The following is a 27,767-nucleotide window of genomic DNA, read 5'->3' on the forward strand; positions in this document are numbered from 1 at the left end:
TCCCGCATCGCGGTGCACTCTGGGTAAAACAGAGCAGCTGCCCAAATGGGAAAATGGCTGAGAAGCAGAAGCACGAAGGCAGGGTTAAAATCGGACATTACCTCCTGGGAGACACGCTGGGCGTCGGCACCTTCGGCAAAGTGAAGAGTTAAGTGCCGTCGCGTCCTCCGGGCTGCGGGCGGGCGAGGGGCCGAGGGGCCGAGGGGCCGGAGAGCTCTCTATGGGGCACCGCGCTTCTGTGAGACGGGAGTAGCGGGGCGCTCGGTTACGCAGACGGCGTAGCGCGGTGTCCGCAGCGCGGGAGAGCGCAGCGCAAGTGCGCAAGTGCGGTGCAGAATGGCAGTGTTGTCGCGCCGGCAATGTCAGGTGTGCGCAGCGCCTCGCCAAGAGCCAAGGTTACTGGGACTGCTGGGGGCTGGGACTGGGACTGGGGCTGTGTGGCACTGGGATTGGGGGGTGTGTGGCACTGGGGGCTGTGTGGCACTGGGATTGGGGTTGTGTGGCACTGGGATTGGGAGGTGTGTGACACTGGGATTGGGAGGTGTGTGACACTGGGATTGGGGGGTGTGTGGCACTGGGATTGGGGGCTGTGTGGCACTGGGATTGGGGTTGTGTGGCACTGGGATTGGGAGGTGTGTGACACTGGGATTGGGGGCTGTGTGGCACTGGGATTGGGGGGTGTGTGGCACTGGGGGCTGTGTGGCACTGGGATTGGGGTTGTGTGGCACTGGGATTGGGAGGTGTGTGACACTGGGATTGGGGGGTGTGTGGCACTGGGATTGGGGGCTGTGTGGCACTGGGATTGGGAGGTGTGTGACACTGGGATTGGGGGGTGTGTGGCACTGGGATTGTGCAGCTCAGCCTCACAATGACAGAGCTGCCACTAACAAGCAGCAACAGCAAGACATTAAAAACTGTATAGTTAAAGTAATAACTACAATATTGATGCAATACACATAACCTGCCCCAGTCTTACAATGGTGATTATTATTATTATTGTTCTTATTATTACTCGTATTGTTATTGCTATTATTCTTGGTATCATTGCTATTATTGTTATTGCTATTATTATTAAGTCATATTAATTAGAAACCAGTGCTGTTGCCTGTTTGGCTCACATGCCCACCTTGATACTTTGTGTTTTCTGCGGCTTTATGCGATCCTACAATATGTGAATTATTCATGAAATTAATCTTATTGTTGTTGATTTAGCTTTTCCGTGGCTGTCACTCCTACAGTAAAAACAATATCCAGGTTTAAAATGTGAGAACCCTTACAAGCCGAATAAAACCCCATCCAGCTCCGTGTTCAGGTTCCACAGGCAGTTGTTGTGGTATGTTATACTCTGGCTTGTGTTTTGGTCAAGCACAAGAAAAGTGACTGAGAGATGACAATGATGTATGTGATTATTTATTAGGCAAAGGAACTTATAGGAGAGAAGGGAATAAACGACAGGAAGCGCGTTGGACACAAGCTTTAGTCAAAGTCACTGCAGCTTGACCTTGGGGAGAAACCTGAAGGAAACAGTGTCTGAGAATTAGTCAGGCATGTCCAGGGCTCTGAGTTTAGACTATAAACCTTTCTGTTTTGAATTAATATCAACAATAATACCGATAATAAATATGAAGACTTATAATAATAAATATAAGACTTAACCTTAATTCCATGCAATTGAAACTCTGAGCGCTGATGTCTTTTCACCGGGGCTCTTTCTTGATTTGATATCCCATGCTCATATCACAGTTTGTGCTTATCTTTACTCCCTGTAACTGTTGTATCTTGCTTCTGAGGTGTTCCTACTGTTTGTGAAAGTTTGATAACTGTAAATGTAATTATCATTATTGTTAAGTTAAAATAAACTCCAGGCAAGAATAAGAGAAACCTGTATAGACACTCATTTGCAATCAGAGCCACACATGAGCTTGTGTGTGGCAGGAAAGCTAGACTATAATTAGTAAATATAGTATAACTAGGAAATAGTAGAAACAGCCTATACCTCTGGGGCCCCTCTGGCCACAGCATAGCCGGAAACTCCGAGACAGAAGGAGAGAAGAGAGTGACGTCCCGGAGTTTTATTTATAGACTTCACTTGACTCTTCTGCGTTTGTGACAGTAAGCTGTGGACATCTGTAAAATGCTGCTGGAACAGGACTGAAAAAGAGGGCAGGCAGGGGGAAAAATAATCACCCCGTGTTCAAGACAACAGTTAATCCCGGGCAGCCTGCACAAGCAATTTAGTCAAATATAACTTTCCTATTTGTGTTTCAAACTGCATGTCAGTGTGTGAAAACAGAGTCCGCCGGCTCTTTCCCGAGGAGGCTGTACAGAGTATTGATCAGCGTCTGGAGGAAGGGCAATAGCTGTGCGTGTGCAAACTGGATGCCTCCTTCAAATACATACACACGGGCACACAACTTACGCATGCATATTGAAGCGTGTGCGGTGCATCTCTGTAACTGTGTCTCATGTGTGCGCCTGCTGTGAACCGTGGCACACGGGGGAAAACCAGGATTTGTTTCCTTCCCCGGCAGTCAGGGTTAACGGCAATAAACTGTCTACAACAGTCGCCGTGCCAAGCCACACTGCGCAGGATAACGAGCTCACGGAGGCTAAATTAACCCCCTCCACACACACACACTTTCACATGCTATCAGTAGGTGTGCAATAACTATTATTAGCTGCCCGAGTATGTTAAATCAGCTGCTGAGAAGAGAGGCCGAGATATTACTGGAAAATAATGTTCTTTTCAAAGATAATCCATGGAAAATTTACTGGTAAGCATTAGAACAAAAGACAGTCGAGAGGAGCCCATTCGCCCCATCGTGCTGGTTTGGTGTCCATTAATAACTGAGTGATCAAGGATCCTATCCAGTCTGTTTTTGAATGTTCCCAAATTGTCTCTTCAGCCACATCGCTGGGGAGTTTGTTCACATTGTGACGCCTCTCTGTGTGAAGAAGTGTCTCCTGTTTTCTGTCTTGAATGCCTTGAAGCCCAATTTCCATTTGTGTCCCGGGTGCGTGTGTCCCTGCTGATCTGGAAAAGCTCCTCTGGTTTGATGTGGTCAATGCCTTTCATGATTTTGAAGACTTGAATCAAGTCCACACGTAGTCCTCGCAATTAAAGTAATTGAAGTGCAGTTTGCTGGAGTTGAAGGGTGTCGGTACTGAAGTCGGTGCATTAGTGTCGGAGGAGATGAAGCGCTTAAAGCCGCCCTGTCTCAATGTTGCCGCTGCTCTGTTCCTGTCTGCATTTTTTATTATATATTTTAATCCAAAAAATCGTTGACGTGCCGTGAATTTTATTCAGAGCTGTAAGATGGGACTGGAAAAGCCGAAGAGTCTTGATTGAAACTGCAATTGAAAGTCAAGGTTGGCTGCATCAAGGAGGAGAACAAAAGTCATGTTTTGAGACACTATTTTTAGTTTAGTGTTTGTCTTTTACACAAAAGATGGTTAACCAAATGATTTGGCTCACAAAAAATAATTCTGTAGATAAAATGAAACCTTGTTGGGAAAAACACAAAGCAGGCCAGCTAAGAATCTACAAAAAACATTTCACACGAGCAGAGTGTCTTCTCTCTAGGCTTTAGTAACATTGTTAGCGATTCTCCACAGTTTTCACAGTGGCAATTCTTCGGTACATTAGTGCAACACATGGCATGAACTCTGGAGCAACGCTGGCAACATCTGACTACCTGTTCAAACAAAGCATCAGGCAACAAGCAAGAATGCAACAGTTGATCAGGTTTATTCCAGCAGCAGCTGAACAAGTTAATACCTGCGTCCGCCAGGTCATGTGAAGGAGTGTTGGATAAAAATAGAACTTATTTCTGAGATCTTAATTAATAAATTTATTAATAAATTAATAAAGTTTAACACACCGATGTCATGTAGCAGGAGCTGAGTTGTTAATATAAAGCACACGTCACTGTGTGGCAAATAGTTATGAGTATGAGATCTAGACTTTATCAAGTGAAGCCTTCAATCTCGTTCATTCAAATCAGTTTTGTTTGTTTGCTTATGTTTTGTTTAGTCTTGTCTGTTCTTTTACTGACTGGCCGTTCAGTACAAACACACATGGGGGGAAAAAAAAGACTTCCCAGCGAAATTCAGGAATTTTGAATTTTATTTATTAGGCAAAGGAACTGATCTGGAAAAGCTCCTCTGGTTTGATGTGGTCAATGCCTTTCATGATTTTGAAGACTTGAATCAAGTCCCCACGTAGTCCTCGCAATTAAAGTAATTGAAGTGCAGTTTGCTGGAGTTGAAGGGTGTCGGTACTGAAGTCGGTGCATTAGTGTCGGAGGAGATGAAGCGCTTAAAGCCGCCCTGTCTCAATGTTGCCGCTGCTCTGTGTGTTTGCCAGTTGGGGAGCACCAGCTGACCGGGCACAAAGTCGCGGTGAAGATCCTGAACCGACAGAGGATACGCAGCCTGGATGTGGTGGGCAAGATCAAACGGGAGATCCAGAACCTCAAGCTCTTCCGCCACCCTCACATCATTAAGCTGTGAGTAGCGCCGCACCCATGCCGAACTGGGAGGGGTTTTCCTTTTGCTTACTAGCCCGGGCCCTCAGTCCAGGTGCCAGGTGAACGATTAGACCTGGTTAAAGATTAGGAGTAATTCTCTCCTCTATAGAAGGTGTTGGAAGGCTTCCCAGGATTCCCCCGAGGCCTCTTTCTCAGGAGGATAATACCTTCACGCTGGGATATATTTAGACAGAACCCACACAGACAGAAAACCCTTCCCGGGCTGAGAGTGACGCCCAGAGTGCTGCTGGGTAAACAGAGTCAATGTCCCCCTGACTACTCATACCCCCCTCTCTTCCCTCCCCTCTATTTATACAGCCTCCTTCAAGAAACAGATTTATCTCAGAGCTGCAGTCAGCTGGTCTTATTTCCACCAATCAGAGGAGCTGGTTTGCTCCCTAGACTTCCTGACACAAACCAACCAAACAATCGGGGATAATAAGTTAAGTGTTAGGGTTACAGTATCTGAGTAGGCCTGGGTATGTGGTAGCAATATTGTAGATATGCCTTTGTGTTTTGAACCGAGTGGAGTTTTAATTCAGCTTTTTTCAGCGATGTTCTGTCGCCTCGGCCCGTGATCAGACTCTCTCTGTCGTAGGTACCAAGTCATCAGCACCCCCACAGACTTCTTCATGGTGATGGAGTACGTGTCGGGGGGGGAGCTGTTCGACTACATCTGCAAGAATGGACGGGTAGGAACCAGCGTCTGTGTTTTATTTATTCGAATTGTATGGATTTAAATTGTGTTCCAAAAGAATCGACTGTCTGGAATTGCTGGAGTTTATTTTGTTTGTTTTTCATTGAATGTAAGAGTTATTCATTACAGGATACAAAGTAATCACTTAAGCTAATAAATGTAACTGTTTCGATTGTATTTTGAAACGGGAAGGAGCTTGTTTCTTTGTCCTCATCTCTATAACAGATCAGGGATGGTCAACTCATCTGATCATCCCTGCCCGGCTGTTTTCATGGCCGTGTCTTCGCAGGTGGAGGACAGCGAGGCCTGCCGGCTCTTCCAGCAGATCATCTCGGCCGTGGACTACTGCCACCGGCACATGGTGGTCCACCGCGACCTCAAACCCGAGAACGTGCTTCTGGACGCCAACATGAACGCCAAGATCGCCGACTTCGGTACGAGCCCCGTGCCGGTGGGGGGGGGGGGTTGGGTACGAGATCGACGGTGGCTATGTGACGGCAGGGTGTGCATTCCGATCTGGCAAGTGGCGCGGTGTTAGAAGCACGCTCGCTCTCTCTCTCTCTCTCTCTCTCCGTTATCTGACACCCCTCAGTAAATCACCCCCCCCGCTCTGGGCCGGGTCCTCAGAGAGCAGGGGTGGACGAAACACGATACGACAGACCTGAACGAAAAACATATTTAACTAATCAGTTGCAAAAAAGGACAGAGGTGAACGAGAGGAGTGCAAGAGGACAGGGACAGTCACAATAGCTTTTTTGGTTTGATTACTATTTGTCAATTTTATTTTTAAATGAGGGAGGATTATAGGAGGGGGTTGCTGAGCTTTATTGTAATGTCTAGTTTTAATTCATTTTAAACAAGTTAAAGTCCTGATGAGAATCTGCTTCTGCACGCATCCTTGTCAGCCTGGGGGGTCGTGAGGCAGGTGAGGCTCAGATCGGGCTATATAACTCCTGCAGCCCCCCCATGCCGATGACCGAGTTGACAGTGACCCCACGGTGAGGGGGGTTCTCATCTTGTCCTCCGGGGAACCTGCCGTAAGGCTCGGGGCTGTGGCACGTGGGGTGGGTCGGAGCGGTGATGTGGCGGTCCGGTCAGTGGCTTCTCCGTCTTCACCACTAGGGCTGTCCAACATGATGTCGGACGGGGAGTTCCTCAGGACCAGCTGCGGCTCCCCGAACTACGCCGCCCCCGAGGTCATCTCTGGGAGGTGAGGAGGGCTGGGGTGGCGGTGGACGGGACGGGACCAGAAGGGGAACTAATTGGATGATGGTAAACTCGTTAAGGAGAACATGACCGGGCGTTTCTCCTGGGCAGACTCACAGGAGAGGTCACGGCCCAGTGCTTTAAACCCAGCGGTTTGTTTACATCGCTCCTGTGTAAAGCCAGTCCAATCAGATAAGACTGCCTGTCAGCTTCCGTTATAAGCCAGGCCTGTGCAGCACGGGCACTCAAATGGTTTGTTTTGTTTAAAAAACTATAACTTTGTTTAGAAAAGGAGTGTATTTATCTCCTGCTCTGGCAGTATGAGAGATTAGCATCACGTCAGTGTTCTCATTGTTTGGGTTTCGCTTTTTATTTTCATCACTGTCTGCCGTGGTGTTTTGTTACAACGTCTCGGACAGGCACTTGTAATCGATCCCAGATAGTAATAAAAAGGAGAACGACAACCACATCAGCAGTAGTTGACCGTGTGGCGTCCCCCTGCCCCCAGGCTCTACGCCGGCCCCGAGGTGGACATCTGGAGCTGCGGCGTGATCCTGTACGCCCTGCTGTGCGGCACACTGCCCTTTGACGACGAGCACGTGCCCACGCTGTTCAAGAAGATCCGCGGGGGTGTCTTCTACATCCCTGAGTACCTGAACCGCTCCGTGGCCAGCCTGCTGATGCTCATGTTGCAGGTGGACCCGCTGAAGAGGGCCACCATCAAGGACATCAGGTGAGGCGTCCGCGGTTAGATGAGTCGGGGCCTGATGGGACCAGGAGCATCTCTGCTTTGGAGCCCAAATTTGGCTGCCAGTCTAGCTGAGGAGTAGAAATGTCTGTAGGTGTCTTGTGGCTCTGGCAGATGTTGGTGGGTTCCCCGTGTGTCTGCATCGCAAATGATTCCTGCCTCGTTTCTGACATTGCCTCTCAGCCTCTTGATTTCCTTTCGATGGTCGTCTCCTCGCAGGGGCGGCTGCTGCGAGAGAAGCAGTTTACTGTCATTAAGTCATTATAGAGAGGCAGAAGGGCAGAAGAAGATAAGGCAGTCTGTAGATTAGAAGAGGACGTGCGTGTCTTGTCTTTCCTGAACTCGTGATCGGCAGGGTTGGGTTTTTTTGTCCTCCATTTTATCACAACCACTTCTGAGAGGTTATCGAGGACAACACGTAAAAATAATTAAATGAACTTGATGGATTCTTCAAACATGAACATCTGTTTCTAACGAAGAGCAGGGGAGCCAAGGATGCATCCGTGTTGCCGAGGGGTCCGACTGCTGTGGTCAGGTGGGCTTCAGGCTACGGGAGACCCCCAGCTAGCGCACAGTTGGGGGACGACACTTCCTTTTGCAATTGCCGTCGTGACCTGTTCCCACCACGGTGTTTGTCTTGCTCTGGCAGGGAGGACGAGTGGTTCAAGCGGGACCTGCCCGGTTACCTGTTCCCGGAGGACCCCTCGTACGACGCCAACGTGATCGACGAGGAGGCGGTGCGGGAGGTGTGCGAGAAGTTCGAGAGCACCGAGTCGGAGGTGACCAGCAGCCTGTACAGCGGCGACCCTCAGGACCAGCTGGCCGTGGCCTACCACCTCATCATCGACAACCGGCGCATCATGAACCAGGCCAGCGAGTTCTACCTGGCCTCCAGCCCCCCAACCAGCTCCTTCATGGACGACATGGTGAAACCGCACCCCGAGCGCATGCCCCCGCTCATGGCCGACAGCCCCAAGGCGCGCTGCCCCCTGGACGCCCTCAACACCACCAAGCCCAAGCCGCTGGCCGTGAAGAAGGCCAAGTGGCACCTGGGCATCCGCAGCCAGAGCAAGCCCTACGACATCATGGCCGAGGTGTACCGCGCCATGAAGCAGCTGGACTACGAGTGGAAGGTCAGGACGCCGGGCTCGGGAGTGCGGGGGGGTGAGGAGGATGATTAGCGTACCGTTAGCGTGTTGCTTGTAGTCTTTCTTGTTGTCGTTGTGATGAAGGAACATTTGATGACGCGTGTATCCCGCGGCCGGTGTCCTATGGTGCTGTGTAGTTAGGTCAGTGTGCTGTGCGTTGCAGGTGGTGAACCCCTATCACCTGAGGGTGAGGAGGAAGAACCCCGTCACGGGCAACTACGTGAAGATGAGCCTGCAGCTCTACCAGGTGGACAACCGCAGCTACTTGCTGGACTTCAAGAGCATCGACGGTAAGCAAAGCCTGCCCAGTGCCCGCTGTAGCCGGTTCTACTGCTGGTGGGCCGGTGGATTGCGGTGCGTCCCTGTGCCGGAGAGTTGGACGCCTCACTTTCTTCTTTTTCTCCCGTATGGTTCTGTTTTTTCTTTGATACCTTGTGAAGTTCAAGCCTCACTAACCTGTCCAGTGTGTGTGTTGGTGTAGTGTACACATCGCATTGGAGTACAGTGCGCTCTCCTCTCCCCTCTACACACACCCCTCTCTCCTCTCTTTTACACTCATCCCTCACCCCTCTCTCCTCTCCTCTTTCCTCACTCCTCACCCCTCTACACACACCCCTCTCTCCTCTCCACCCCTCTTTCATCTCTCCTCTACACTCACCCCTCTCCTTTCTTCACCCTTCTCTCCCCTCCCCTCACCCCTCTCTCCTACCCTCTCCTCTCCTCTCTTTCCTCTCTCCTCCCCCTTCTCTCCTCTCACCTCTCACCTCTCTCACTGCTCTCCACAGATGACGTGCTGGAGCAGAGGTCGGGCTCCTCCACCCCCCAGCGCTCCTCCTCGGTCGCCGGGCTGCACCGGCCCCGGCTCAGCATCGACTCGGCCGCCGCGGAGCTGCCCCTCCTCAGCAGCTCGCTCTCGGGCTCCCTGACCGGCAGCGCCCCGCTTGCCGCGCCCCGGCAGGGCAGCCACACCATGGACTTCTTCGAGATGTGCGCCTGCCTGATCACCACACTGGCGCGCTGAGAGGCCCTGGCGCCGGCTCGGTCCGTCTATGAGTCCCCGACACGATCCCTTCGAGTGCAGCGTCTGTTTTCTTTTATATATATATTTTTATTATGATTTTTTTTTTTAAAGAGAACACCAAAGTCGTTGTGTTCGCATTTTCAGGTATTAAATTATTCAGTTAATTAATGAATTAGTTTTGCTGTATAATAGAATATATCATCACTTCCTTACTTGCACTGGTAAATGACTTGTTTTAGGCGTTAAGAAAGTAAGCCAAAAATTAAGTGTATGCATAAAGGATATTGTTTTTTATTATTCTCTTCGGAGAGGTCACAGAATTATTATTTTTAAATTATTATTTTATAGTTTTGATCAAGTGATTCTCATGTTTTCTGAGCCGCCGTTTGTTCTGCTGAATCGAGACAAATCTGTCCGCATTACAGGGGTGGCCAGGCTGAACAAAACAGCCTTTGAACGGGTTCTCATCAAAAATAAACTGAGGAAAAGGAGACAGGTCAGTAATTGTCCATGAGACACGCTGTCAGTGTGCTGAGGACATTGAGAGAGAGAGAGAGAGATAGAGAGAGAGAGGGAGAGGCTTCCATCACCTTCACAGCATCCCGTGAGGATTGGAATTAAGGAATCTCTTTCAAGAGCTGTGTTTTCCAAAGCCTCTGTTTGATCAGTAGTCACTCTTGTAGCATCATGGGGAGACACTCTCAACCCCAGCCTTCACCAAATGCTTGTGAACCTGCAATAAATCCGATCTGTAGTGGTTTAAGGTCAGGAACTGTATTCTGACTCTCTGACCTGCTTTAACGACTCCCTCTGCATCGAACCCAAGCATGTGCGTGTCGGAGAGCAGTGCTGAACCGTTAAACCAGTCCGCGTTGGCGCACAGGGCTTTTGTGTTGTGCGCTTATAGAAATAAACCGACTCAGAATAGAAAATGTGAAATGAATTACTGTACTTGGCAAATTGATGTGGAAATCATGGAAAGCTGCTTATGGGATTAGGTTCTTTAGAATTTAGACGTGATTTTATAAACGTTGAATGTGGGTTTGTGACTGCCGTGTGCGCGGGGTGGGGGGGCGCAGGAGAGACATCGAGAGAGGAGTGAGGAGTCACTCACGTCTGGTCTTCCCTGTCTTCCTTAGTTCTTAGCCCGTTTACCAGAACGAGACAGTGGTTCCGTGTCACAGGCCGTGGTTCTCTCTAATCCCAGAGTGGTTAGTGTCATCGTGGCTTGGAAAGTCCTGGACGGACGATAGTTTGTGTCTGAAATTGCCTTAAAATCTGTCGTTTCTGTACTCATGTGCGCTCGACTTTAAACACTGTAGCCGACTCCTGTAAACTCACTGTAACACGTTTGATCGTCTGTCCAACATCTGGCAGTGCAAGTGACTTTTGTTCGATTGTGGGAACCCTGAAACAGACTTTAATGCTGCGATAATAGCAGACAGCCCCATAATGAAGCCATCCTGTCTCACGCAATCACTTTAATTAGCAATTTACGTTCATTACTGGAACTACATTTTCCTATTGATTTGTGCGTCACGCTGCTGTTAAAGGTGTTTAACACCAGCCTAACTTGATAAGAAGTGCCGTGAGGGTGATGTTCATTGTGCAGCCGTTGTGCATTTGGATTGTTTTGTGAAACCATCCTCAGTGACAATCAGTGTTCCTATGAATGTGATTCGATGCCCCCGCAGTCTGTAATAATGCCGATAACTGGCACGGCTGTGTGCGGCAAAGAAACAAATACTTGCATGTGAAATAATTGCAGATCTGATTATACAGTCGAAAATGAGTTTAATTCTGCACGCGAGTGTGGAAGACTTGAATAGCAGCAAATTAAGAGTTAAACGCTAAACGTGCTTTCGCTCAGAGACATTTGAACAAGAATGTAGCGTCTTACGTTTGAGCCGTGGTGCCCTCTACTGGCCGAACCCTGCGGCTCATTGGGGCAGGACGACCGTGGCAGAAAAAACAAGGCAATTCAAAGACAACCATATACAATTAAACGCACAAAGTATGATATGAAACATTATTTGCAATTTAGTAAAAATATGACTACTGAGCCCGGAACACTAAACAGATCCCCATTAATGTACTTCTCATTTATAACCACTGAACAGTAAAACATGGCCTACAGCACTTATGATTTATACATCTCTTGGACATCCATACCCACCCTGCGTAAGGATGTCCAAGAGACGCATCAGGGGTTCCCAACCCTAGTTTGGGACGTCATCTCGCCAGGTTTGGGAACCCCCACACTACACAAATCGGAAAAGAGCTTCAGTTTTGACATTGACAGGGCCCGCGTGGAGAGAATGTAGGATTCAGTGACCGTTCACGCGCTGGGAGCCACCGAGAACGCGCCTGCGGACCAGCTGACGGGCGCTATACTGCTTGTCCTTATGCAAGAAACGGACTGGCTGTAAATTACCGTGTTGGACCGTGCTCGATCGTCTGGAGCTGCTGAATGGGCCGCGGCGCCGTCACCCAACGACTCCTCAGTGTCACAGAAAGACGCACAAGCCGCAGTGCGTGGCGTTTGACCCCCGGGCGGCGCTCAGCTGCTGTGGAGCCCCAGGGTTTCAGACACTGGCCTCATGTGCGTTAAGCGACCGGCTCCGGCGGGCCACACGTCTCCGTTTTGTTTTTACGCTTGTTCTGCACTGCATGGTGTTGCTGTAATGATTTGCACTTTAATAAATATTTATTTATGAAATATGTTTTAAGAAGTGTTGATTGCAGTGAAATGTTAAAGTATTTGATAGTTTACTTCTGTCGTAACTGCCACAGATTCAGTCCACTAGAACAAAGACTTAAATTAAGACATTTATTGATTGGAATACAAATGACAGACATCTCAGAGCACAATTAATAATTTAATAAACAATAATCAACTTGGTGCTAGGAACACTGGACAATTTAATAAAGTTTTTCAACCATGATACTGAATGTTTTTAGGTGGTTGCAATATCTATGTTAACAGAACAGCACTGAAAAACATGTAGCTATGAAAGCTATTTCACAAACGCACACAAAAACCATATTCTTTGTTTAGCAGTATAACAGTTGCAACTAAGAGCTGAGAGAAATAAATCCATTTCACAGACTCATGTGAAGCGTGCTTTTCCATTTCCTTCATTTTGCTTTAATAAATCAGGAGTGTTCTTTTTATTTTGTCATCATTTTAACAAAGCCCCTCATTAGTGAGACACACGTGAAAGTGGCCAGCTACAGCGTGGAGTGGCAGGTGACCTCATGTGAGCTCCTCGTGAAAACGGCCAGCTCACTTTGTCCAAACCACAGATTGTGGCTAGATGTCCTCAGACCTGTACTGGAGAGAATCTTCCTCTGTGAAGTAAGTGGCAGCACAAACTAACTAGTGGTTAAAATCAAAGCAGAAAATGTAGGATTTTCTGCAGATCCATTATGCAAGCAATCCATTATGTCACCCCGTCCTTTTCTTTCATCTGAAGCGCTCTCTCTCCAGCACCGATACCGAGACCCAATCACAGCACCGATCACAAGGTCCTGGTCAGAGTAACGCTAACTGAATAAAGTGGGAGGGATAAAAATGTAAATAAACGTATGCACCATGAAGCAATTATTCGTGACAAAGACTTGATACAGAATACATTTGAACGAAGGTTGTTTTGCATTAAAATGTACATGTGTATGAAACACTAGTGTTCATAATATAACCTACATACATACATAAACATTGTGCCAACACTCACCTGAATATTAAGTTTTCAATTAATACACTGCCATCTGCAAAACAAGAGTCAAACAATCAGTCTCCTCACATTGATGTGAATGAGGGCGTTCTCCCAGTCGAAGGCACCGGGGAAGAACCGTAATCCTTTCGCGTCCAACAGGACAATGGGGAAATACCCAAGCACAGCATCGAGGGCTGTTGCCATGGAAAGCGGGCCGCACCGAGCTCTACTTACACTTCCCCGCCTTGTTCCTGCACAGCAGTTTGTTGTTGCCGGTCACGTCGATGACGTCCAGGGTCTCCCCGGGGTGGATGGGCAGGTCCCTGGCGTCGGGGAACTCCTGCGCGATGACGTCACTGACCACCGCCTGCCTCTGGACCTCGATGGGCTTGGTGTACTGAAACACACACACAGACAGACCGTCAACCAAACCAGATACACAACAGCATCTCAGATCACCCAGGTCAGAGACGCACACCACCTTTGTGAAGAGCACACCTTTGTAGTACTGAAAAATAACATTTGTATTCTGCAAACACAGAAAAACAGAAGAGCAGCTCTTTCCAGGTGACTGAGAAAGTCTGATCTCATCCTGCATTGACAGTGTCAGCAAGAACAGTCCGTCGAGAACGACACAGAGAGGATATTATAGCAGGGCTGCAGTGCAGAAACCCCTCATTACAAAGACAAATGCACATCTGAGAGTTCAGTGGGGCAAAACCAGTCTACAGAGATGAGAAGTGATCTGGTGAGAGGAGTCATCCTTCACCATATTCTCGACAAGTGGGCGAGTGCATGTGTGGGACACCAAGAGAACGGGACAGGCCTGACTGCTGGACCCCTACAGTGAGGGGGTCCGGAGGCTCCGTTATGCTGTGGGGGCATTTTCCTGGCATGGTTTGGGTCCACTTGTCCCCTTAGAGGGAAGGGTCACTACAAATCATGACAGTTATTCTGAGCGATCACCTTTAATCCTATGGTGACACATTTCTATCCTGATGGGAGTGTCTCTTCCAGGATGACAATGCCCATCCACAGGGCACGAGGGTCACTGAATGGTCTGATAAGTATGAAAATTATGCGACTCATATGCTATGGCCTTCAGTCACCAGATCTCAACCCAATTGAACAACTATGGGAGATTGTGGACCGACGTGTTAGACAGTGATCTCCACCACCATCAAAACCCCAAATGAGGGAATATCTTTTGGAAGAATGGTGTTCATCCCTCCAGTAGAGTCCAGAGACTCGTACAATCTGTGCCAAGAGCATTGAAGCTGTTCTGGAGCTTGTGGTGCCCAACACCTTACTGAGACACTGTATGTGGGTTTTCCTTTCATTTTTCACCCATCTGTATGTATGTATGTATTGTACACCCACCCACCGAATTATTTTAACTTCAGGGGAAAAGCTGACAGTTCACCTGAAACTTCTTCCTGAACTCCTTCTCCTCCTTGGTCCCTTTCTTGTTCTTGTTGCGCTTTGCTCGGTCTCCACTGCCGCGCTTGACTTTGAGTTCATCGTTCTCTCTGCGTTTATGAATGTAAAATAAATACATTAAGGAATAGAAAAGTACAGCAACATAGATATAGATGTGCCACTAGTCTGTCCTGTGCCTTTACATTTTGCATTGTACAGAAGATTTAAAGAACAAAGTAGTACTGGGACTGTTTTATGAACCCTAGACACACCAAGTTTAATACACAGTGACCAGCAAAGGTGTGTGAGGAGGATCGTACCTCTGAATGGACAAGAGGACATCGATGTAGGGATTCACTGTTTAAATACAAAAACAAAGTATATTCAGTAGGTTAAGAGTGACGTTAAGAGTAATGTTCAGAGGAATCCTGTGTGTTGAAAACACTTACCTATTTTGGTTGCAGGTCTTTGGGAACAAACACAGGAGACAAAAACAAATGAACAAGTTAGAGATGGACAAAGCACAGACCTACTCCTGATCACTGGATATATTCAGTCCGTTTAACTGAGGACGTTATCTTTAAAACAGTGAACACCTTGACTCACTGTTTGAATCTATAACTACAAATTAAACCACTTCCCACCCGAAGACACCGATATCTTAAACCCCATCTCAGCTAGCCAAGATCATTACAGATCTTCCTCTCACTCTGAGATTACACCGGCTATGATGGCACCGATGGACTGACCGTACCTCTGCCAGCTGTTGACCGGGAGAGCGTTGCCCACGTTCTCCTTCAGGTCCAGCGGTTTCTGAACAGGCTCTGGCTGCTGACTGACTTTTGTCTGCCACCTGAAGAGAAGGCACAAAGATGACTATCAACACAACCAGGACCGACACACAGACGGGCAAAGACACGGCACACTGACTGAAAACGACAGCCATCGCATAAACGCTGAAAAGTCTCGGCAACAAACACAATTAAAAAGGAATAAAAGCATCGTTACTGGTGACAGACGTCCGTTTTAACGGTAGAGGATGTTCCGTTACTTACTGGTCAGCGTCTTCCTCAGCGGGATGCAGAGCGCCTATCAAGACAAATGCATTTATATATTTTTATAATAGTCAGCTTGATTCACAAAGAAAATACTCCATCTAATTTCTTTTATCCGGTTTTCTTAAATTAAAACTGTTGTAAAATGTGGGCTTTGCAGTTTAACATCTCTACTTCATTGTGTTCATATTAACTTTCAATTAAAAACTCATTTATATTTCTTGAATAGTTTTAGCAGTAATAACACCCCCCGACCACGACTAGTGCAGAACCATAAGTCTGATTTTCTCCAGCAGAGTATTTCAGTTTACTCACTGTGTTGGTCTTCAGTTCTTCAGAAACAGATGGGGTGGTTGGCGATGAAAAAAAACAAAAGTTACACATTTAACTGAATAAATGATTTTCATTTATCTTGTGCACTTCCCTCCAAACACAGCCCGAGACCCACACCCCCTCCACGATGTCAGAGGTGTGGTCAAAAGGCACTAAAAAGGTTTTATGATGTCACTGCAATAACAAGTGCATTCACTGCACGAGTCCAACACCGTTCAAACCCAGCGGAAGAGATTCAGGGCTGTGTATAGTAACCCGACGATTACCAAACTAATCGTGTGTGTAGATACATTAGAGCACATTGAGCTATAGGACATAATAAAGGCCTCAAGTGTACACATCAGTGACAGTGATTGTCTCACACAGATGCATTGCTGTCACTCAGAACTGATCAGATTAAAAATAAGACGTGTTGACAGATCCCCTGCACTGAGGAATGGTACAGCACAGTACTGGGGAACGAGTCTTACTTTTCAAGACCCTCGTTGCCATTGTCTGCGTCCTCATTTGACTCCTTGCGACCTTGAAAGAAAATGGCAAGTTTCTGAAGAGCCTCGTTTTGCAACCTGGAGGGAGAAAGTAATTTGTCACCAAGTTTCCAAACACCGGGGGGTGGAAGATCTGGAAACATCTACTCAGGAAGGGAAATTCACTCCGGCTTAAAATCGATTACCTTCATAGAAGAGCCAAGGCTTTCATTCAACTGGTATCAATTCCAAAAACAAACACCTTGGCATCGGCACAGATTAACAGGCTTCCAACATGATATACACAGATGGGCGACACATACGTCTGCTGCTTTGCCCACTAGAGCATGACAAACATTTTTTATTTTCTGTGTTCCTTGTCAGCACAGATGGGATTTGTGGTTATTAAACTGAAATACTGTTTTCCAATCTAGAGTTATTGGACACTTTGGAACAGAGGCTTTAAAGGACAACCTTGACTAAGTATTGGTGAAATTTCCATTACAGACATTTCTTTACGAATAGGACAGCACTGCTCTCGGAATTAATAGCTTCACACTTACTGACTTCGACCGTCTTCCACGACGGCATCTTCATACAGACAATCGCCACTCATGTGTACATAGGCTGTCGAGATAACAAATACCAATTAATAACTTGTAATGTACAAGAGAACTTCCTTTAAACTGCTTAAAATAGACTTCAATCAAAACATGGATACAATACAAGCCTTTAATATGACTACATGTAATATAAACATGTTTATATGGCTCATGCACCCAAATCCCAAAAGGAACTCTTCCCATAACTTCAGATTACACATGTAACTCTTATAGAATAAATAAAGCATATGCAATACACATAGACAACTGGTAGAAAACATTCAATATTATCATGAAAACAGGAGTGATTGAAAGGAGAAATTCACCATAACCATCTTACTCACATGTTTCAGGCGCTGACGTAGCGTTAGAGTGTCCCCTGAAAACAAACAAAACTGTCTATAAACATGCAGGACAAAAGCACACAGAGGAGGCACCTCATCCCTATAGTGCTCCCACAGAGCCGGGTCTAATTGGGCTCCTCGGTTCCCACAAAACCACGGGAGAGCTGGTGCAAGTGTCTCGGCACGCCCCGACCCCCTGCACCTTCGACCAGGGGTATCTGGGGTGGTATTACAACCCCAGTGGTGAAATTAAATCCGCTATTGCACCCCCCCAGCCCCACACCACTACGATCTGCAGTCCCCCTTCACAGCGCTGGCAGTTTTCCAGCCACACACCTCTCTCTCCAACGTGCGGGACCCGGAATAACCAATCTCAGTCTGCGTCCGCCATAAAGAGTCAAGTTCTCCCCGGAGTCGCATCATACTTTACGATCCCAGCTGCCGCAGTGGCGTTCGGTTGATGGCCGATGTGGAAAACGAGCACTTCCAACCACCCGAGGATTTATCGCGTTGGCTACAGCTCCCGTGAGAACCTCCCTCCCCACCCCCACAATGGTGAATCCTTCACTTCACCCACCCCCACCTATTAATTCCCCGTCTGTACTCACTCATTTCCTGGGGGAGAAGGTGTGAGCTCATCATCACATGACCATTCCTCACTGTCATCTGTAACTGAGCGAATGCATACCACAGCAAGTCAGTCACTCACTCAGTCACTCACAAAAGACATCACACCAACACACCTCACTACACAAGGATGAGAAGAATGCACCTCGGGCTGCGACTATGGCGTATGCTGTATTGTGTTGCACTGGTATAGTCAGTTCATGGATAAAATGCAAATTAGATCGAAACACTCACAGCTGTCTATGGAAACGGGATAGACCACCGAAGACCTGCAAGAAAACCCACAAGATCAGGATTAAAACTCCACATTACCACACGAGAGCTTCTGGGGGAAATGCAACAACGTAACTACTGAAAACAACAACCCCCCCCCCCCCCCCTCCAAAAAAAAAAAAGCATACTGCATGACTGGCTACAGCAACAGAATCAGGAAATATGCACAGAATGAACAAAATGTGGCGAGACCACCTTCAATCTGCTTCAGGAAACTAATCCAGATTGGCGTTCAAATGGATGGCTGCTGGGAATGGTTATAGAAACTTCTCTGCAGTTCTCGTATTACATTACAGTATTTTTTATAGACTAATCATACAAGGCCTCCAAGGAGAAGATCACCTGAATTGTTCTTGCTATATTAATTACTCCTGTCTGATGTCGTACAGCATGCGTGCTAATTGATTTTTACCGTGTCTCTGCAAGTTTTTAATTGCCAAGCTTACAATTCAGACAGAATTAACTATTTACTTCTAAAAAGACTTGTCCATTTTGAGGAGGAAACCAGTTCTGCACTAGAGAAGTTTAACACCTGGGAGGGAGAAACATTCTGGCACATTTGCTCATCTTATTCTCATTTAAGCTGCCAAGTGAAAAGGGATCAATTTGACCCAGATTCTTTGGTTTGAAACAATACAGAGCACACCGAACCTGTCTGGCCGGGCTGGACAGAAAGCCGAGTACCTGCTCTCCATGCTGAACGTGTCCTCCTCCGCCACGCCACGCCCCTTCGCTTGAGACGCCCTCTTTCCCAGCTCGAGCATTTCTTGGATATCCAGCTGCAGAGCCTTGACCGAGATGTAGCCGTCTGTCATCGCCATCGACAGAGTGATGGAAAAGAATGCATGCGTCAAGAACAGGACAATAGCTTTTTGTTTTGTTTGGCAGCATCTGTCATTCAAGCACAAATGACTGGGATTAAAAGTAGGTCAGGTTAGGTTAGTAAAATCGTGCTCGGTCCCATACATTACAATCAATGCTCAATAAATTAGCCCGGTGGGAACTCACAGTTATAGTCGCAGTCTCTGGCCAGCCACTTCCCCTGTGGGCAGTTGTTGGCACGGATGATGCTCACGGTGTCCCCGACCTTCACCGGCAGGTCGTTTCTCCAGCTCTTGGTCGCCGAGATCACCTGGGCATGGTACAGAGGCTCCTCCAGACCAGTGAGCTACAAATGAGAAAAGCAGCCCTGATGTACAGTCCACCTCCAGGCACACTGTGGAGAATTCAAACGACCGCGGTAGAGACGTAGACAACATACGACCCGAGGCAGGCAGCGGCTTTGCCTCTGGAAACGCCGTTCCCTTCCCGCGCCGATGTCACCGGGCAGCGCTTACCTTAAACTTCCGCTGGAGCTCGTTCACTTTCTTGGCCCTCTCTCTCTGCTCCTTCCTCTCCTTCTGGAGGCGCTGGCGTTCCTTCTTCCGCTGCTCCTTGTCCCCGTGACTCCCGGGACTGTCCGAGCGATCGCTGAAGAGGAGGAGGTGCGGAGGACGGGACAGAAGGTTGGTGGAGGAGAAGGTTTTGACCGCACAGTAATAAAAATCACCCCCAAACCCATTTTTTTGTAAAGCACATTTCCTGTAAAGCAAACCCCCCATTGAACCCAGCATGCAACCACTAAGCTTGCTCTTTAATACTATTCTTAAGCCTGCATGAACACACTGTGCTCGACAATGGGGTGGCTCTTCAACACCTTTTAAAACCGGTGTATTACCCGAACAATTAGGTAACTGCTTAATAAACCTTTATCAGAACCACTATAAGGTAAGGGCTTGGAAAGAACAGTGAGACAAGCAGTCATTTATAACGCATTACCCTGTGATTTTATTGTATATAAAGGAAGAATTCAGAACTGCTTTTCAACAATAAGACTGTTTTACCTGTTGGCATTGCTGTTAGAGTGGATTTCCTCAGTGCTATCAGACCTGATGAATAAAATTAAATGGGTTGTGAAAGGTTTACTCGTATTTAGAGGAAAACATGTATATGAACAGATGTTTATGAATTTGTTTAATTTTATATAGAAGAGACCAAACCATCTGCAATTCTCCGTTTAAATATATTCAAATAAAACAACTATACTAAATTAGGAAAGCATCAAAAACATACCAAGGATTTCGAAACCACACGCTCTTCTTTGGGTCTTCGTTCTGTAAACGAAACAAGGAAAACAAGATTGTCCAAAATGCTGGATACTTGACATCTTACTGCTCTGGGGAATTCACTCAGTAACAATCCAGAAACCTCTTAAATAAAAAAAGTTAAAGTCTTGAGACTTAGATGGGAGCTGGTAATCCACAATTTGAAAGGTACGAAGTTGTAGAAAGTTGAATTAATGAACTAGAATAAACGTGAAGATCCATGTAGACAGTACTTGTAATATTAGTCCTCTATCCCTGCTAGATAGCACTTCAGTTTAATTATGCTTCTTGCATTCTTGATTGTTTTCCTCCGTGCTCCCTTTCCCATAACCCCCGACTGTGAACCTACATCTTGACAGCACTTAGCTTTCACCATCTAGGATGTAGGACCTCACTTACTGTACTTGCCTGTGTAGACTGGAAGTTGTAAAATGTATTATATTTTGAATTGCTCTGTCTTATGTAAATATAATTTGTAATGTTTGATGCCTTTACCTAACTATTTTTGCACTTTGTTTTGCACTTATGTTGTAAGTCGCCCTAGATAAGGGTGTCTGCCAAGAAAGAAATAAAATAATAATAATAATAATAATGGGAGAACGACTGTCAATCGAGGTAGCGTTTGCCATACTGTGGGGTATTTCGGTCAGTGCCGGGGTTCAAACCCATTCCCCATGGACAGAAATCCCAGGCAAGGAGGAGATCTGATGCATGAGCGCGTGGATGTGGACAGGATGGGCGCAGCCAACAATGCAAGGAAACAAAATGGAGGCCACCTTACCTTCAGCTGGCTTGCAGAATCCAGATCTGCTCAAGGAACAAAAAACAAAACAGAATGACTGATTACCTTCTGTATTTGCAGATTTAGCTAAATTGTGCAGAACCAGGTTTCTTTTGCGGTCAACATGGTTTTACAACAGCTCGGAGTCGTTAAGATCTGACGATTTCTGAGGCACGTTCCTAAGACTGATTGATAATGTAACCAGAACATGAGTCAAAATTAAATGTCAACAAAATACAGCAGCTACAACTACGAGTTTATCCAAGAGAAGTTTCCCCATTTAAATCTGAATAAGCATTAGAGCCTATTTCAGTCAGACCTCAGGACATGAGCATCAATCATTTTAATTTAATAGCTTTACAGTACGGCATCCGAATCATTTTAGAACAAGCATTTCAATAACCATGCGCTACACAGACAGACTTAATTCGGCACAGAAACCCCTCAGAGCTAAAGGCAATGTTTTGTCTTCTACAGCGAGCAAATGGACTCTCGTCACCCCTCACCGGTTTGGGCTCCTCCATCACTCTGGGCATTTTCACTCGATTGAATCTGCGTTACTCCAACTTCATCATAGATTTCGCAGGTCTCGTAAATGCTGCTCACAGACAGGACACTGGCGAGGCTAACGGAGGGAAGGGAATGGAAAAGGAATACATTCGGTCACAAGAGCTCAGACAACACACATTTAACCAAAACCCCCCTTGAAAGTGTGGCCCCCGTGGCCCTAATGTGCAGGAAGGTTCCTAGTGAGCACATTGGGCTGCAGAAGTCTCCAACTTTAAGCGATACAGAGAAGGTGAATAAATCAATAGTCCACGTTCTTCGTTCATTTATTTTGTTCCAAAACGGCAGTGCACGTGCCCACAGGGAATATATATACACATTTGATCAAAGATATCTTCGATATACCTAGATAACACCAAGGAACTACAAGATAAAAGGGACTTAAAAGATAAGACAGCATTTATTGATAAAAAACACACTTTCCTTGAACAAAGTAGGTAGTCTTAAACCATTAGTTTGGAGGTGTTGAAAGAAAAATACATAGCTTATCAGTTTGTGAAGACCGTTGTTTGAGACTTTACCTGGTCTTTGGGTCAATTTCGGAATCGCCAGGAGGGTTCGAGACCGAATCCGCAAGATCGTGTTCTGGGGAGAGGAAAAACAAATGGTCTGTAAGGCTTCAATGGGGGAGTTAACAGCAGTCAGTTCTCTAGGGTTTATAACGTCAACATGTTATGGGCTTTAAACTAGTGTGAAATCAAATCCAACTGTGCAGCGGCCAACCTCGGACCTGCAGGCTTTTCAAACGTTCGGACATCAGCCACAGAGCTCAGGAGAAAAGCCTCAACACTTGCCAAACGGGCAAAGCAATCTTTTCAGTTAGAGATACCAGGGGCTCGGGTACAACCAGCGGACCCTGCGCCTCCGGAGAACTGGGGCTGGTCTACTGTGCCATCGGATCTGCATAAGCAAATATTCAGTATCGCAGAGCAGTCATGTCTCCAGAAAGGAACCATTAAACCCCCCCACTGAGGGACAAAAGGCCCACGTCCTCCTAACAGGGCGGCAGAGATTAGTCTTTTTAGAAATTTTACACAAAGGGTGGGACAATGTGCCGGGTAAGTTTTCTCCCTCGGAATGCGAGACACAGAAGAGCCTGTATTTCAGAAGAGCCCCGAGGGAGGGCAGCCACCCTGCAGCTTCTCAATACCAACACAAATCAAGTTCAAGCGAGGAATTAAAAAAAACACAGAAATGGCACAAACTGACATCCGGAGCTCCCGAGACAGTTGTTACAGCACCCTAGTGACACACACAGCCCAGGGCTCGACAACCACAGCCACGACACCATCCGGGACTAGAGAACAAACTCCCTCCGATGTCTGTCCCCTCAGCGCAGACTGCTGAACGTCCCCATCGGTTTGGCAGCTACTAAAACCACAGGAGACCCGTCTGGAAACCTCTCTCAGCTGGGGTCTGCACAGTATGGAACTGCTTTTCAATTACCCCCCAACTCCCAACCCCATCTGCCTGTTTACACTTTTAAAATTATTTTAAAAAGGGTGAAAAAAAGGTGAACGCCGCCACATGACTAACAATATACGCAACGTTTTATTCTAAAAATACTGAATTCTAAAGAAGAGCGCCAGTCATGGTCTGACAATCTCTCACATGAGTTTAATAAGATTCTTCGCTGTGTTTCTCGCATGGCTTAAGTAAGCTCGAGGACTCCAGCTCCTCTTCTCTCTGTGCCGATCCAAATGAGAGCAATGACGACACACCGGACGAGGAGTACCTATCGTCTCTCTCGGAGCCTCCTGTCCGGCTGGGCAGTAGGCACTCAAGTCCACGGTCCTCGGCCTGGGGGGCTTCGTGGGAGGATTATTGGGGTCTGCTGGCTCGTGCAGGGCTCTTCTGACGGGGGACCGGTCAGCCTGCAGGTCTGGCTGCACATCACAAGGCTTGTCCTCACTGCCCGTCACGTCAGGCACACTGAGCCCTGCAATGACATTAAACCCAGTGTGATGCCACTTCTAAGGGTTTCTCTTTTTGGACCAGCACTTAAGAATTCACAGCAGCAAACAGACAGAATAATCATCGTACAGGGGAGATCATTATAGTCACTCTACTTCTGTCAGTTACATATTGATTTAATAAAATACAGAGTAAAAAATCTTCATGATTGAGGTTCGTCACACATTACTCTACCACACAACTTTCTGGAGAATGCCAGGTATTTTGGAAAGCGCAGGCACCATGGTATGCCGTGCATTTCTTGCATACCAGCACTGTTCACAAACCATTAATTACAGCCCGGCACAAAGCCCTGTGCACTTTATTACCATGACCCATTTCTCTCAATGTAAATTCCTGCAGAAAATCCACAGAATCAATTTTTCTACAGTGTCCCTAACATGTGCACTCATTATATCATGCATTTGCGTGTATAGGTTTCTCTAATCTATATTTAGATATAAAATCTCAAACTATATAGATCTATATTCACATGCATACATATACACACACATTGATAACAGACTTCTTGCAATCAGTGTGTATTTTCTTTGATAAGTTACTTCAAAGATGCATTAGTTCATCAGATGGCTTTTGGGACACTGTTGTTTCAGGGACGTCTCTCGACAGCCTGCCTGTGTGTTGAACCCAGTGGTCCGGCCTCGTAGAAGGGGCTCCACTAAGGCTTTTCCACCTCCGCACTTTGACCCCCTAGGCAGTTCCCCTTCTCAGCACACCATCCCCCCAGTGAGATGTTCCTGCAGACTCACCGTAAGGGGAGCCCTGGGTCGGGGAGACCGGCTCAGCACATGCTCCAGTCGGCCCGGGGGGAACCAGGGTGTGGTGCTTCTTGGAGTGACCCGTGTCCATCGCCAGGGGTCTCTCAGAGTGCAGGTAGTCCACCGGGGGGAGCCGAGGGAGAGGGAGACCGCTGCTCGGCGTTGGAGTCTCATCGGCGTCTCCTTGGGACACGCTGGGAAGTTTGTCTGGAGACGGGGGTGGAGTTGACTGCACTTTCGGCTTTGTGTTTTTGGACGCCCGGTGCCCGTGCAGGAGGGCGGCCAGTTTACCACCGGCCAGGGTGTGGCTTTCTGGTTTCACCGGCAACGGGGGGCGGAAAACAGGCCGGTTGTGTTTTAGCAGGTGAGGAGGTCCGCTCAGGCCAGTCTTGGGCGGGTTGTTTCTAGCGGTCTGGGACCAGTGTCCTGGTTTCGGGGCTGTGGGTGGGGGAACCGCAGATGGTCCAAACTTGGGCGACTGGGGGCGCAAACCTAGGTCTTGCTTTGGCAGGTTCCCATCGACGTGGGACAATTTCTCAGTTCTCTCAAACCTGGATGGAAGGACACGCGTCAGCTCGTCTTTCAAGGCTGTAGGTGAACTGGGCTTTGAAGAACCAGAGCTCGTCTCTTCAGATGCGTTTTGTGGATGCTCCTGAATGGACCGATTCTTCTTATTCCTGCCAGGGAGCGCGAGGGTCTTTTTAGCGGGGGAAACCGAGCTCGGCTTCTCTACCTTGTTATGCGACTCAGGCAGCACTTTCTTGTCTTTGAGGGCTTTCTTCACTCCCTGCCCTTCATTCTTCTTGTGCTTGTGGTCCCCAGTGGGGGAGATGGCCTCTGGAGAGCCGTGTCCGGGGGTCCCCGTGTTGTGCAATGGGTCGGGAAGGACAGTGTCGATTGTCGCCGGGAGCGAAAGCAGTCTCTTTGGGTCGGTTTCCCTGCCTTCTCCGAGGTTCACACACACGGCTCCCTTCTCTGGTGGGGCGATTGCTTTTGGTTTTTCAGCCGTTGGGGGTCTGTGGTGCATTCCATTCTTCAGAAAAGCAGGATTGTCCTGAAACTTGGCCAGTAATGATTTAAAGTCTCTTGCTTCCTCCTAGGACAGAGTGAAAAAGAAATGATCATCTTGAGACCAAACTCTGACATCTGGCACAGAACACCACAACTAGTAATGTTTTCAAACCCTAACCCCCGAAGTAAAATGAATAAATAGGCAATGCTTTTTTTTTTTGTTCTAGTTGGCATAAATAATATAATTAAAGTTAAAAGCAACGTTTTCAAAAGATGCTGCAACATACAGTTTAGCATGTTTGATTTCACGTGAATTGAGAGTGGCTACAAATTAACGCTATGTATGTTCAAATCAAACATCCCGAAGCAGTCTACCTATTTAACACAAGTGTGTCATTAACGCATGAAGTTTATTCGCCACTTGTTATAAAATTGCATTAACAAGACGCTTATTTTATTAATGAGTATATTGATAAATCATAACGTGACAGAAAGTTCTTTGCATTGAATAATACAGAAAGGTGCACAAACTTCGAGACCTTTTTAAACCAAACTAAAACGCCGACCCCAAACTGTTCAAGAATCAACAAAGCAATTGTCCAATACCGCAGTAATATTGTCTACAGGTTCAGGCTGGGCTAAAATCAATCACTGATCACCGATAAAACGTCACACACAATCAACAGATTCAAAGAAAGAAAAAAAAAAAGTATTTAAAACTTTACAAACTAGAAGGAAAAAAGCGCTTTACCTGCTCCATTGTGAATTGTGTTCGTCCCTCACGGTCGTTATAATGTTTCCATATGAGCTTTAAACGCAGTGGCTGCGCTGTCGGAGCTGCGCACCTGCGCACCTGGGCTGGGCGGGGCGCCTCTGGGGGCACAACAGGAATTGGGAAAAGACAAGCACATCCCCTCCCGATGATCCGGCCAAGCAAGTCCCGGGTCACGATCTCCTCCAGCGAGCTGTGCAGAGTGGACCCCCGAGTCACACCAACAGCCCAGGAATGCGGCTGGACTTGTTCCGGTACCCTGGGGTGCCAAAAGATAGATACCAGTATTTATTGTATTTATTTGTAAACTGTAGGCTAGTTATCGTGGTTTTATAGGAAAGTAATGCACGGCTCCTGACACACCAGCTTCAAAGTATGTGTGTGTTGTATGATAAGACATCTCCTCATTTCCCGCATGTCGGAATCAGCGCACACCCACAATGCAATACCTATTAGTAACCAGCTGATGGCAACAAACCCGTTGATTTGCCCTCCGTTTGCAGGAATCTTTCTCACAGCATCTCCCCTAGATAAGAGACAAACTGTGCATTTCGTTGACACATGAGTGCTTATGTTCTCTTGACTCCGTTTTTCTTTAAATAATTGGCCCCCAAGCCCTGCCAAAACAGTTCAATTAAGGGTTCAATTAAGCAATTAAGAGCTCAGTTGTGGAAACCAGCAAGCTGTCTTCCCAAGCCCCTCACTGCCTGGTCCGGCCTCCTCCCACGTCTGGGACGCAGTGGGACAGATCACGGAGGGTTTTATTTATAGTTGCGAATCAATTTTTATATCGTACTTTTATCAGTCTTGCTATTATCTTTATTTTATACGCTGGGCGTTGGTGGCAAACAGTTGGTGCGCTCTTAAGTTCCCGTATGATAAAACTCGCCTGCTGTGAAGTGTGGAGTGGGAACAGCATCATTAAACTGATCTCCCGGCTGATGACTGTCCATGAGCCTCCAGTTGGGATGCCCTATTCGCAGAAAGTCTCTGATTGGTCATTGTGTGTGTTTTTTAGAAGAGGAGAGGAGAGGGTTAAGTGTCCACCTTAATTGATCTTTTCTTTTGACCCCAAAATACTCCATTTAATCATGTGGTAACGAGCCAAACACAACACTTGATACTTTGAACCTTGTTGAAACCAACACAAAACAAACGCACCAGTGTTGCTCCAAAGCTGTGTTCCCAGTGTGGCTGAGATCCCAACACAGGGCCTGGTTACACAAACACAAGTCCGATCAAAGTCCCCCCAGCTGTGTGCTCCTATCCTGTCAGCCCCAAATGGACATCGCTGCTCTCCAGTGAACTGAGATGGGGGCGTTACAGCCGTGTGGGGATTGTCTGCTGGGTGATTCCCATTGCGGCAGTGCATTATTATTATTATTATTATTATTATTATTATTATTATTATTATTATTATTATTATTAGTAGTAGTAGTATTAGTAGTAGTAGTAGTAGCAGCAGCAGCACATTTAGGCTTCTTCTCTCATTGGTTTGAGCTTGCTACAGCAAACACTAATGTGTGATACAGTTTGGCCAGCAGCGTATCAGTATTAGTGGAAGAGCAGCCG

At 47.0% G+C, this 27,767-nt stretch overlaps 2 protein-coding genes across 2 annotated transcripts; one reads left to right on the forward strand and one right to left on the reverse strand.

Moving 5' to 3' along the window:
* prkaa2 (protein kinase, AMP-activated, alpha 2 catalytic subunit) lies at positions 1–12,068 on the forward strand. Its single transcript, XM_066692000.1, has 9 exons — positions 1–147; positions 4,367–4,508; positions 5,128–5,221; positions 5,516–5,660; positions 6,349–6,436; positions 6,941–7,165; positions 7,830–8,313; positions 8,492–8,618; positions 9,114–12,068. The coding sequence occupies exons 1-9, from the start codon at positions 54–56 to the stop codon at positions 9,347–9,349; spliced, it is 1,635 nt and encodes a 544-aa protein (XP_066548097.1). The 5' UTR covers positions 1–53; the 3' UTR covers positions 9,350–12,068.
* A 97-nt stretch (positions 12,069–12,165) lies between these two features.
* LOC136714477 (FYN-binding protein 1) lies at positions 12,166–26,744 on the reverse strand. The gene is made up of 26 exons (XM_066691999.1): positions 26,674–26,744; positions 26,175–26,454; positions 24,404–25,508; positions 23,416–23,619; positions 22,202–22,265; positions 21,620–21,738; positions 21,114–21,139; positions 20,301–20,341; positions 20,072–20,116; positions 19,526–19,658; positions 19,197–19,356; positions 18,873–18,996; positions 18,150–18,184; positions 17,897–17,960; positions 17,289–17,323; positions 16,906–16,969; positions 16,346–16,441; positions 15,858–15,874; positions 15,543–15,576; positions 15,242–15,340; positions 14,937–14,953; positions 14,808–14,844; positions 14,492–14,597; positions 13,303–13,465; positions 13,087–13,120; positions 12,166–12,899 (listed from the first exon to the last, which is right to left on the reverse strand). The coding sequence occupies exons 2-26, from the start codon at positions 26,181–26,183 to the stop codon at positions 12,896–12,898; spliced, it is 2,835 nt and encodes a 944-aa protein (XP_066548096.1). The 5' UTR covers positions 26,184–26,454; positions 26,674–26,744; the 3' UTR covers positions 12,166–12,895.
* Positions 26,745–27,767: the final 1,023 nt, after the last annotated feature.

Source organism: Amia ocellicauda, chromosome 19 (genome assembly GCF_036373705.1).
Source record: "Amia ocellicauda isolate fAmiCal2 chromosome 19, fAmiCal2.hap1, whole genome shotgun sequence".
NCBI lineage: Eukaryota > Metazoa > Chordata > Actinopteri > Amiiformes > Amiidae > Amia > Amia ocellicauda.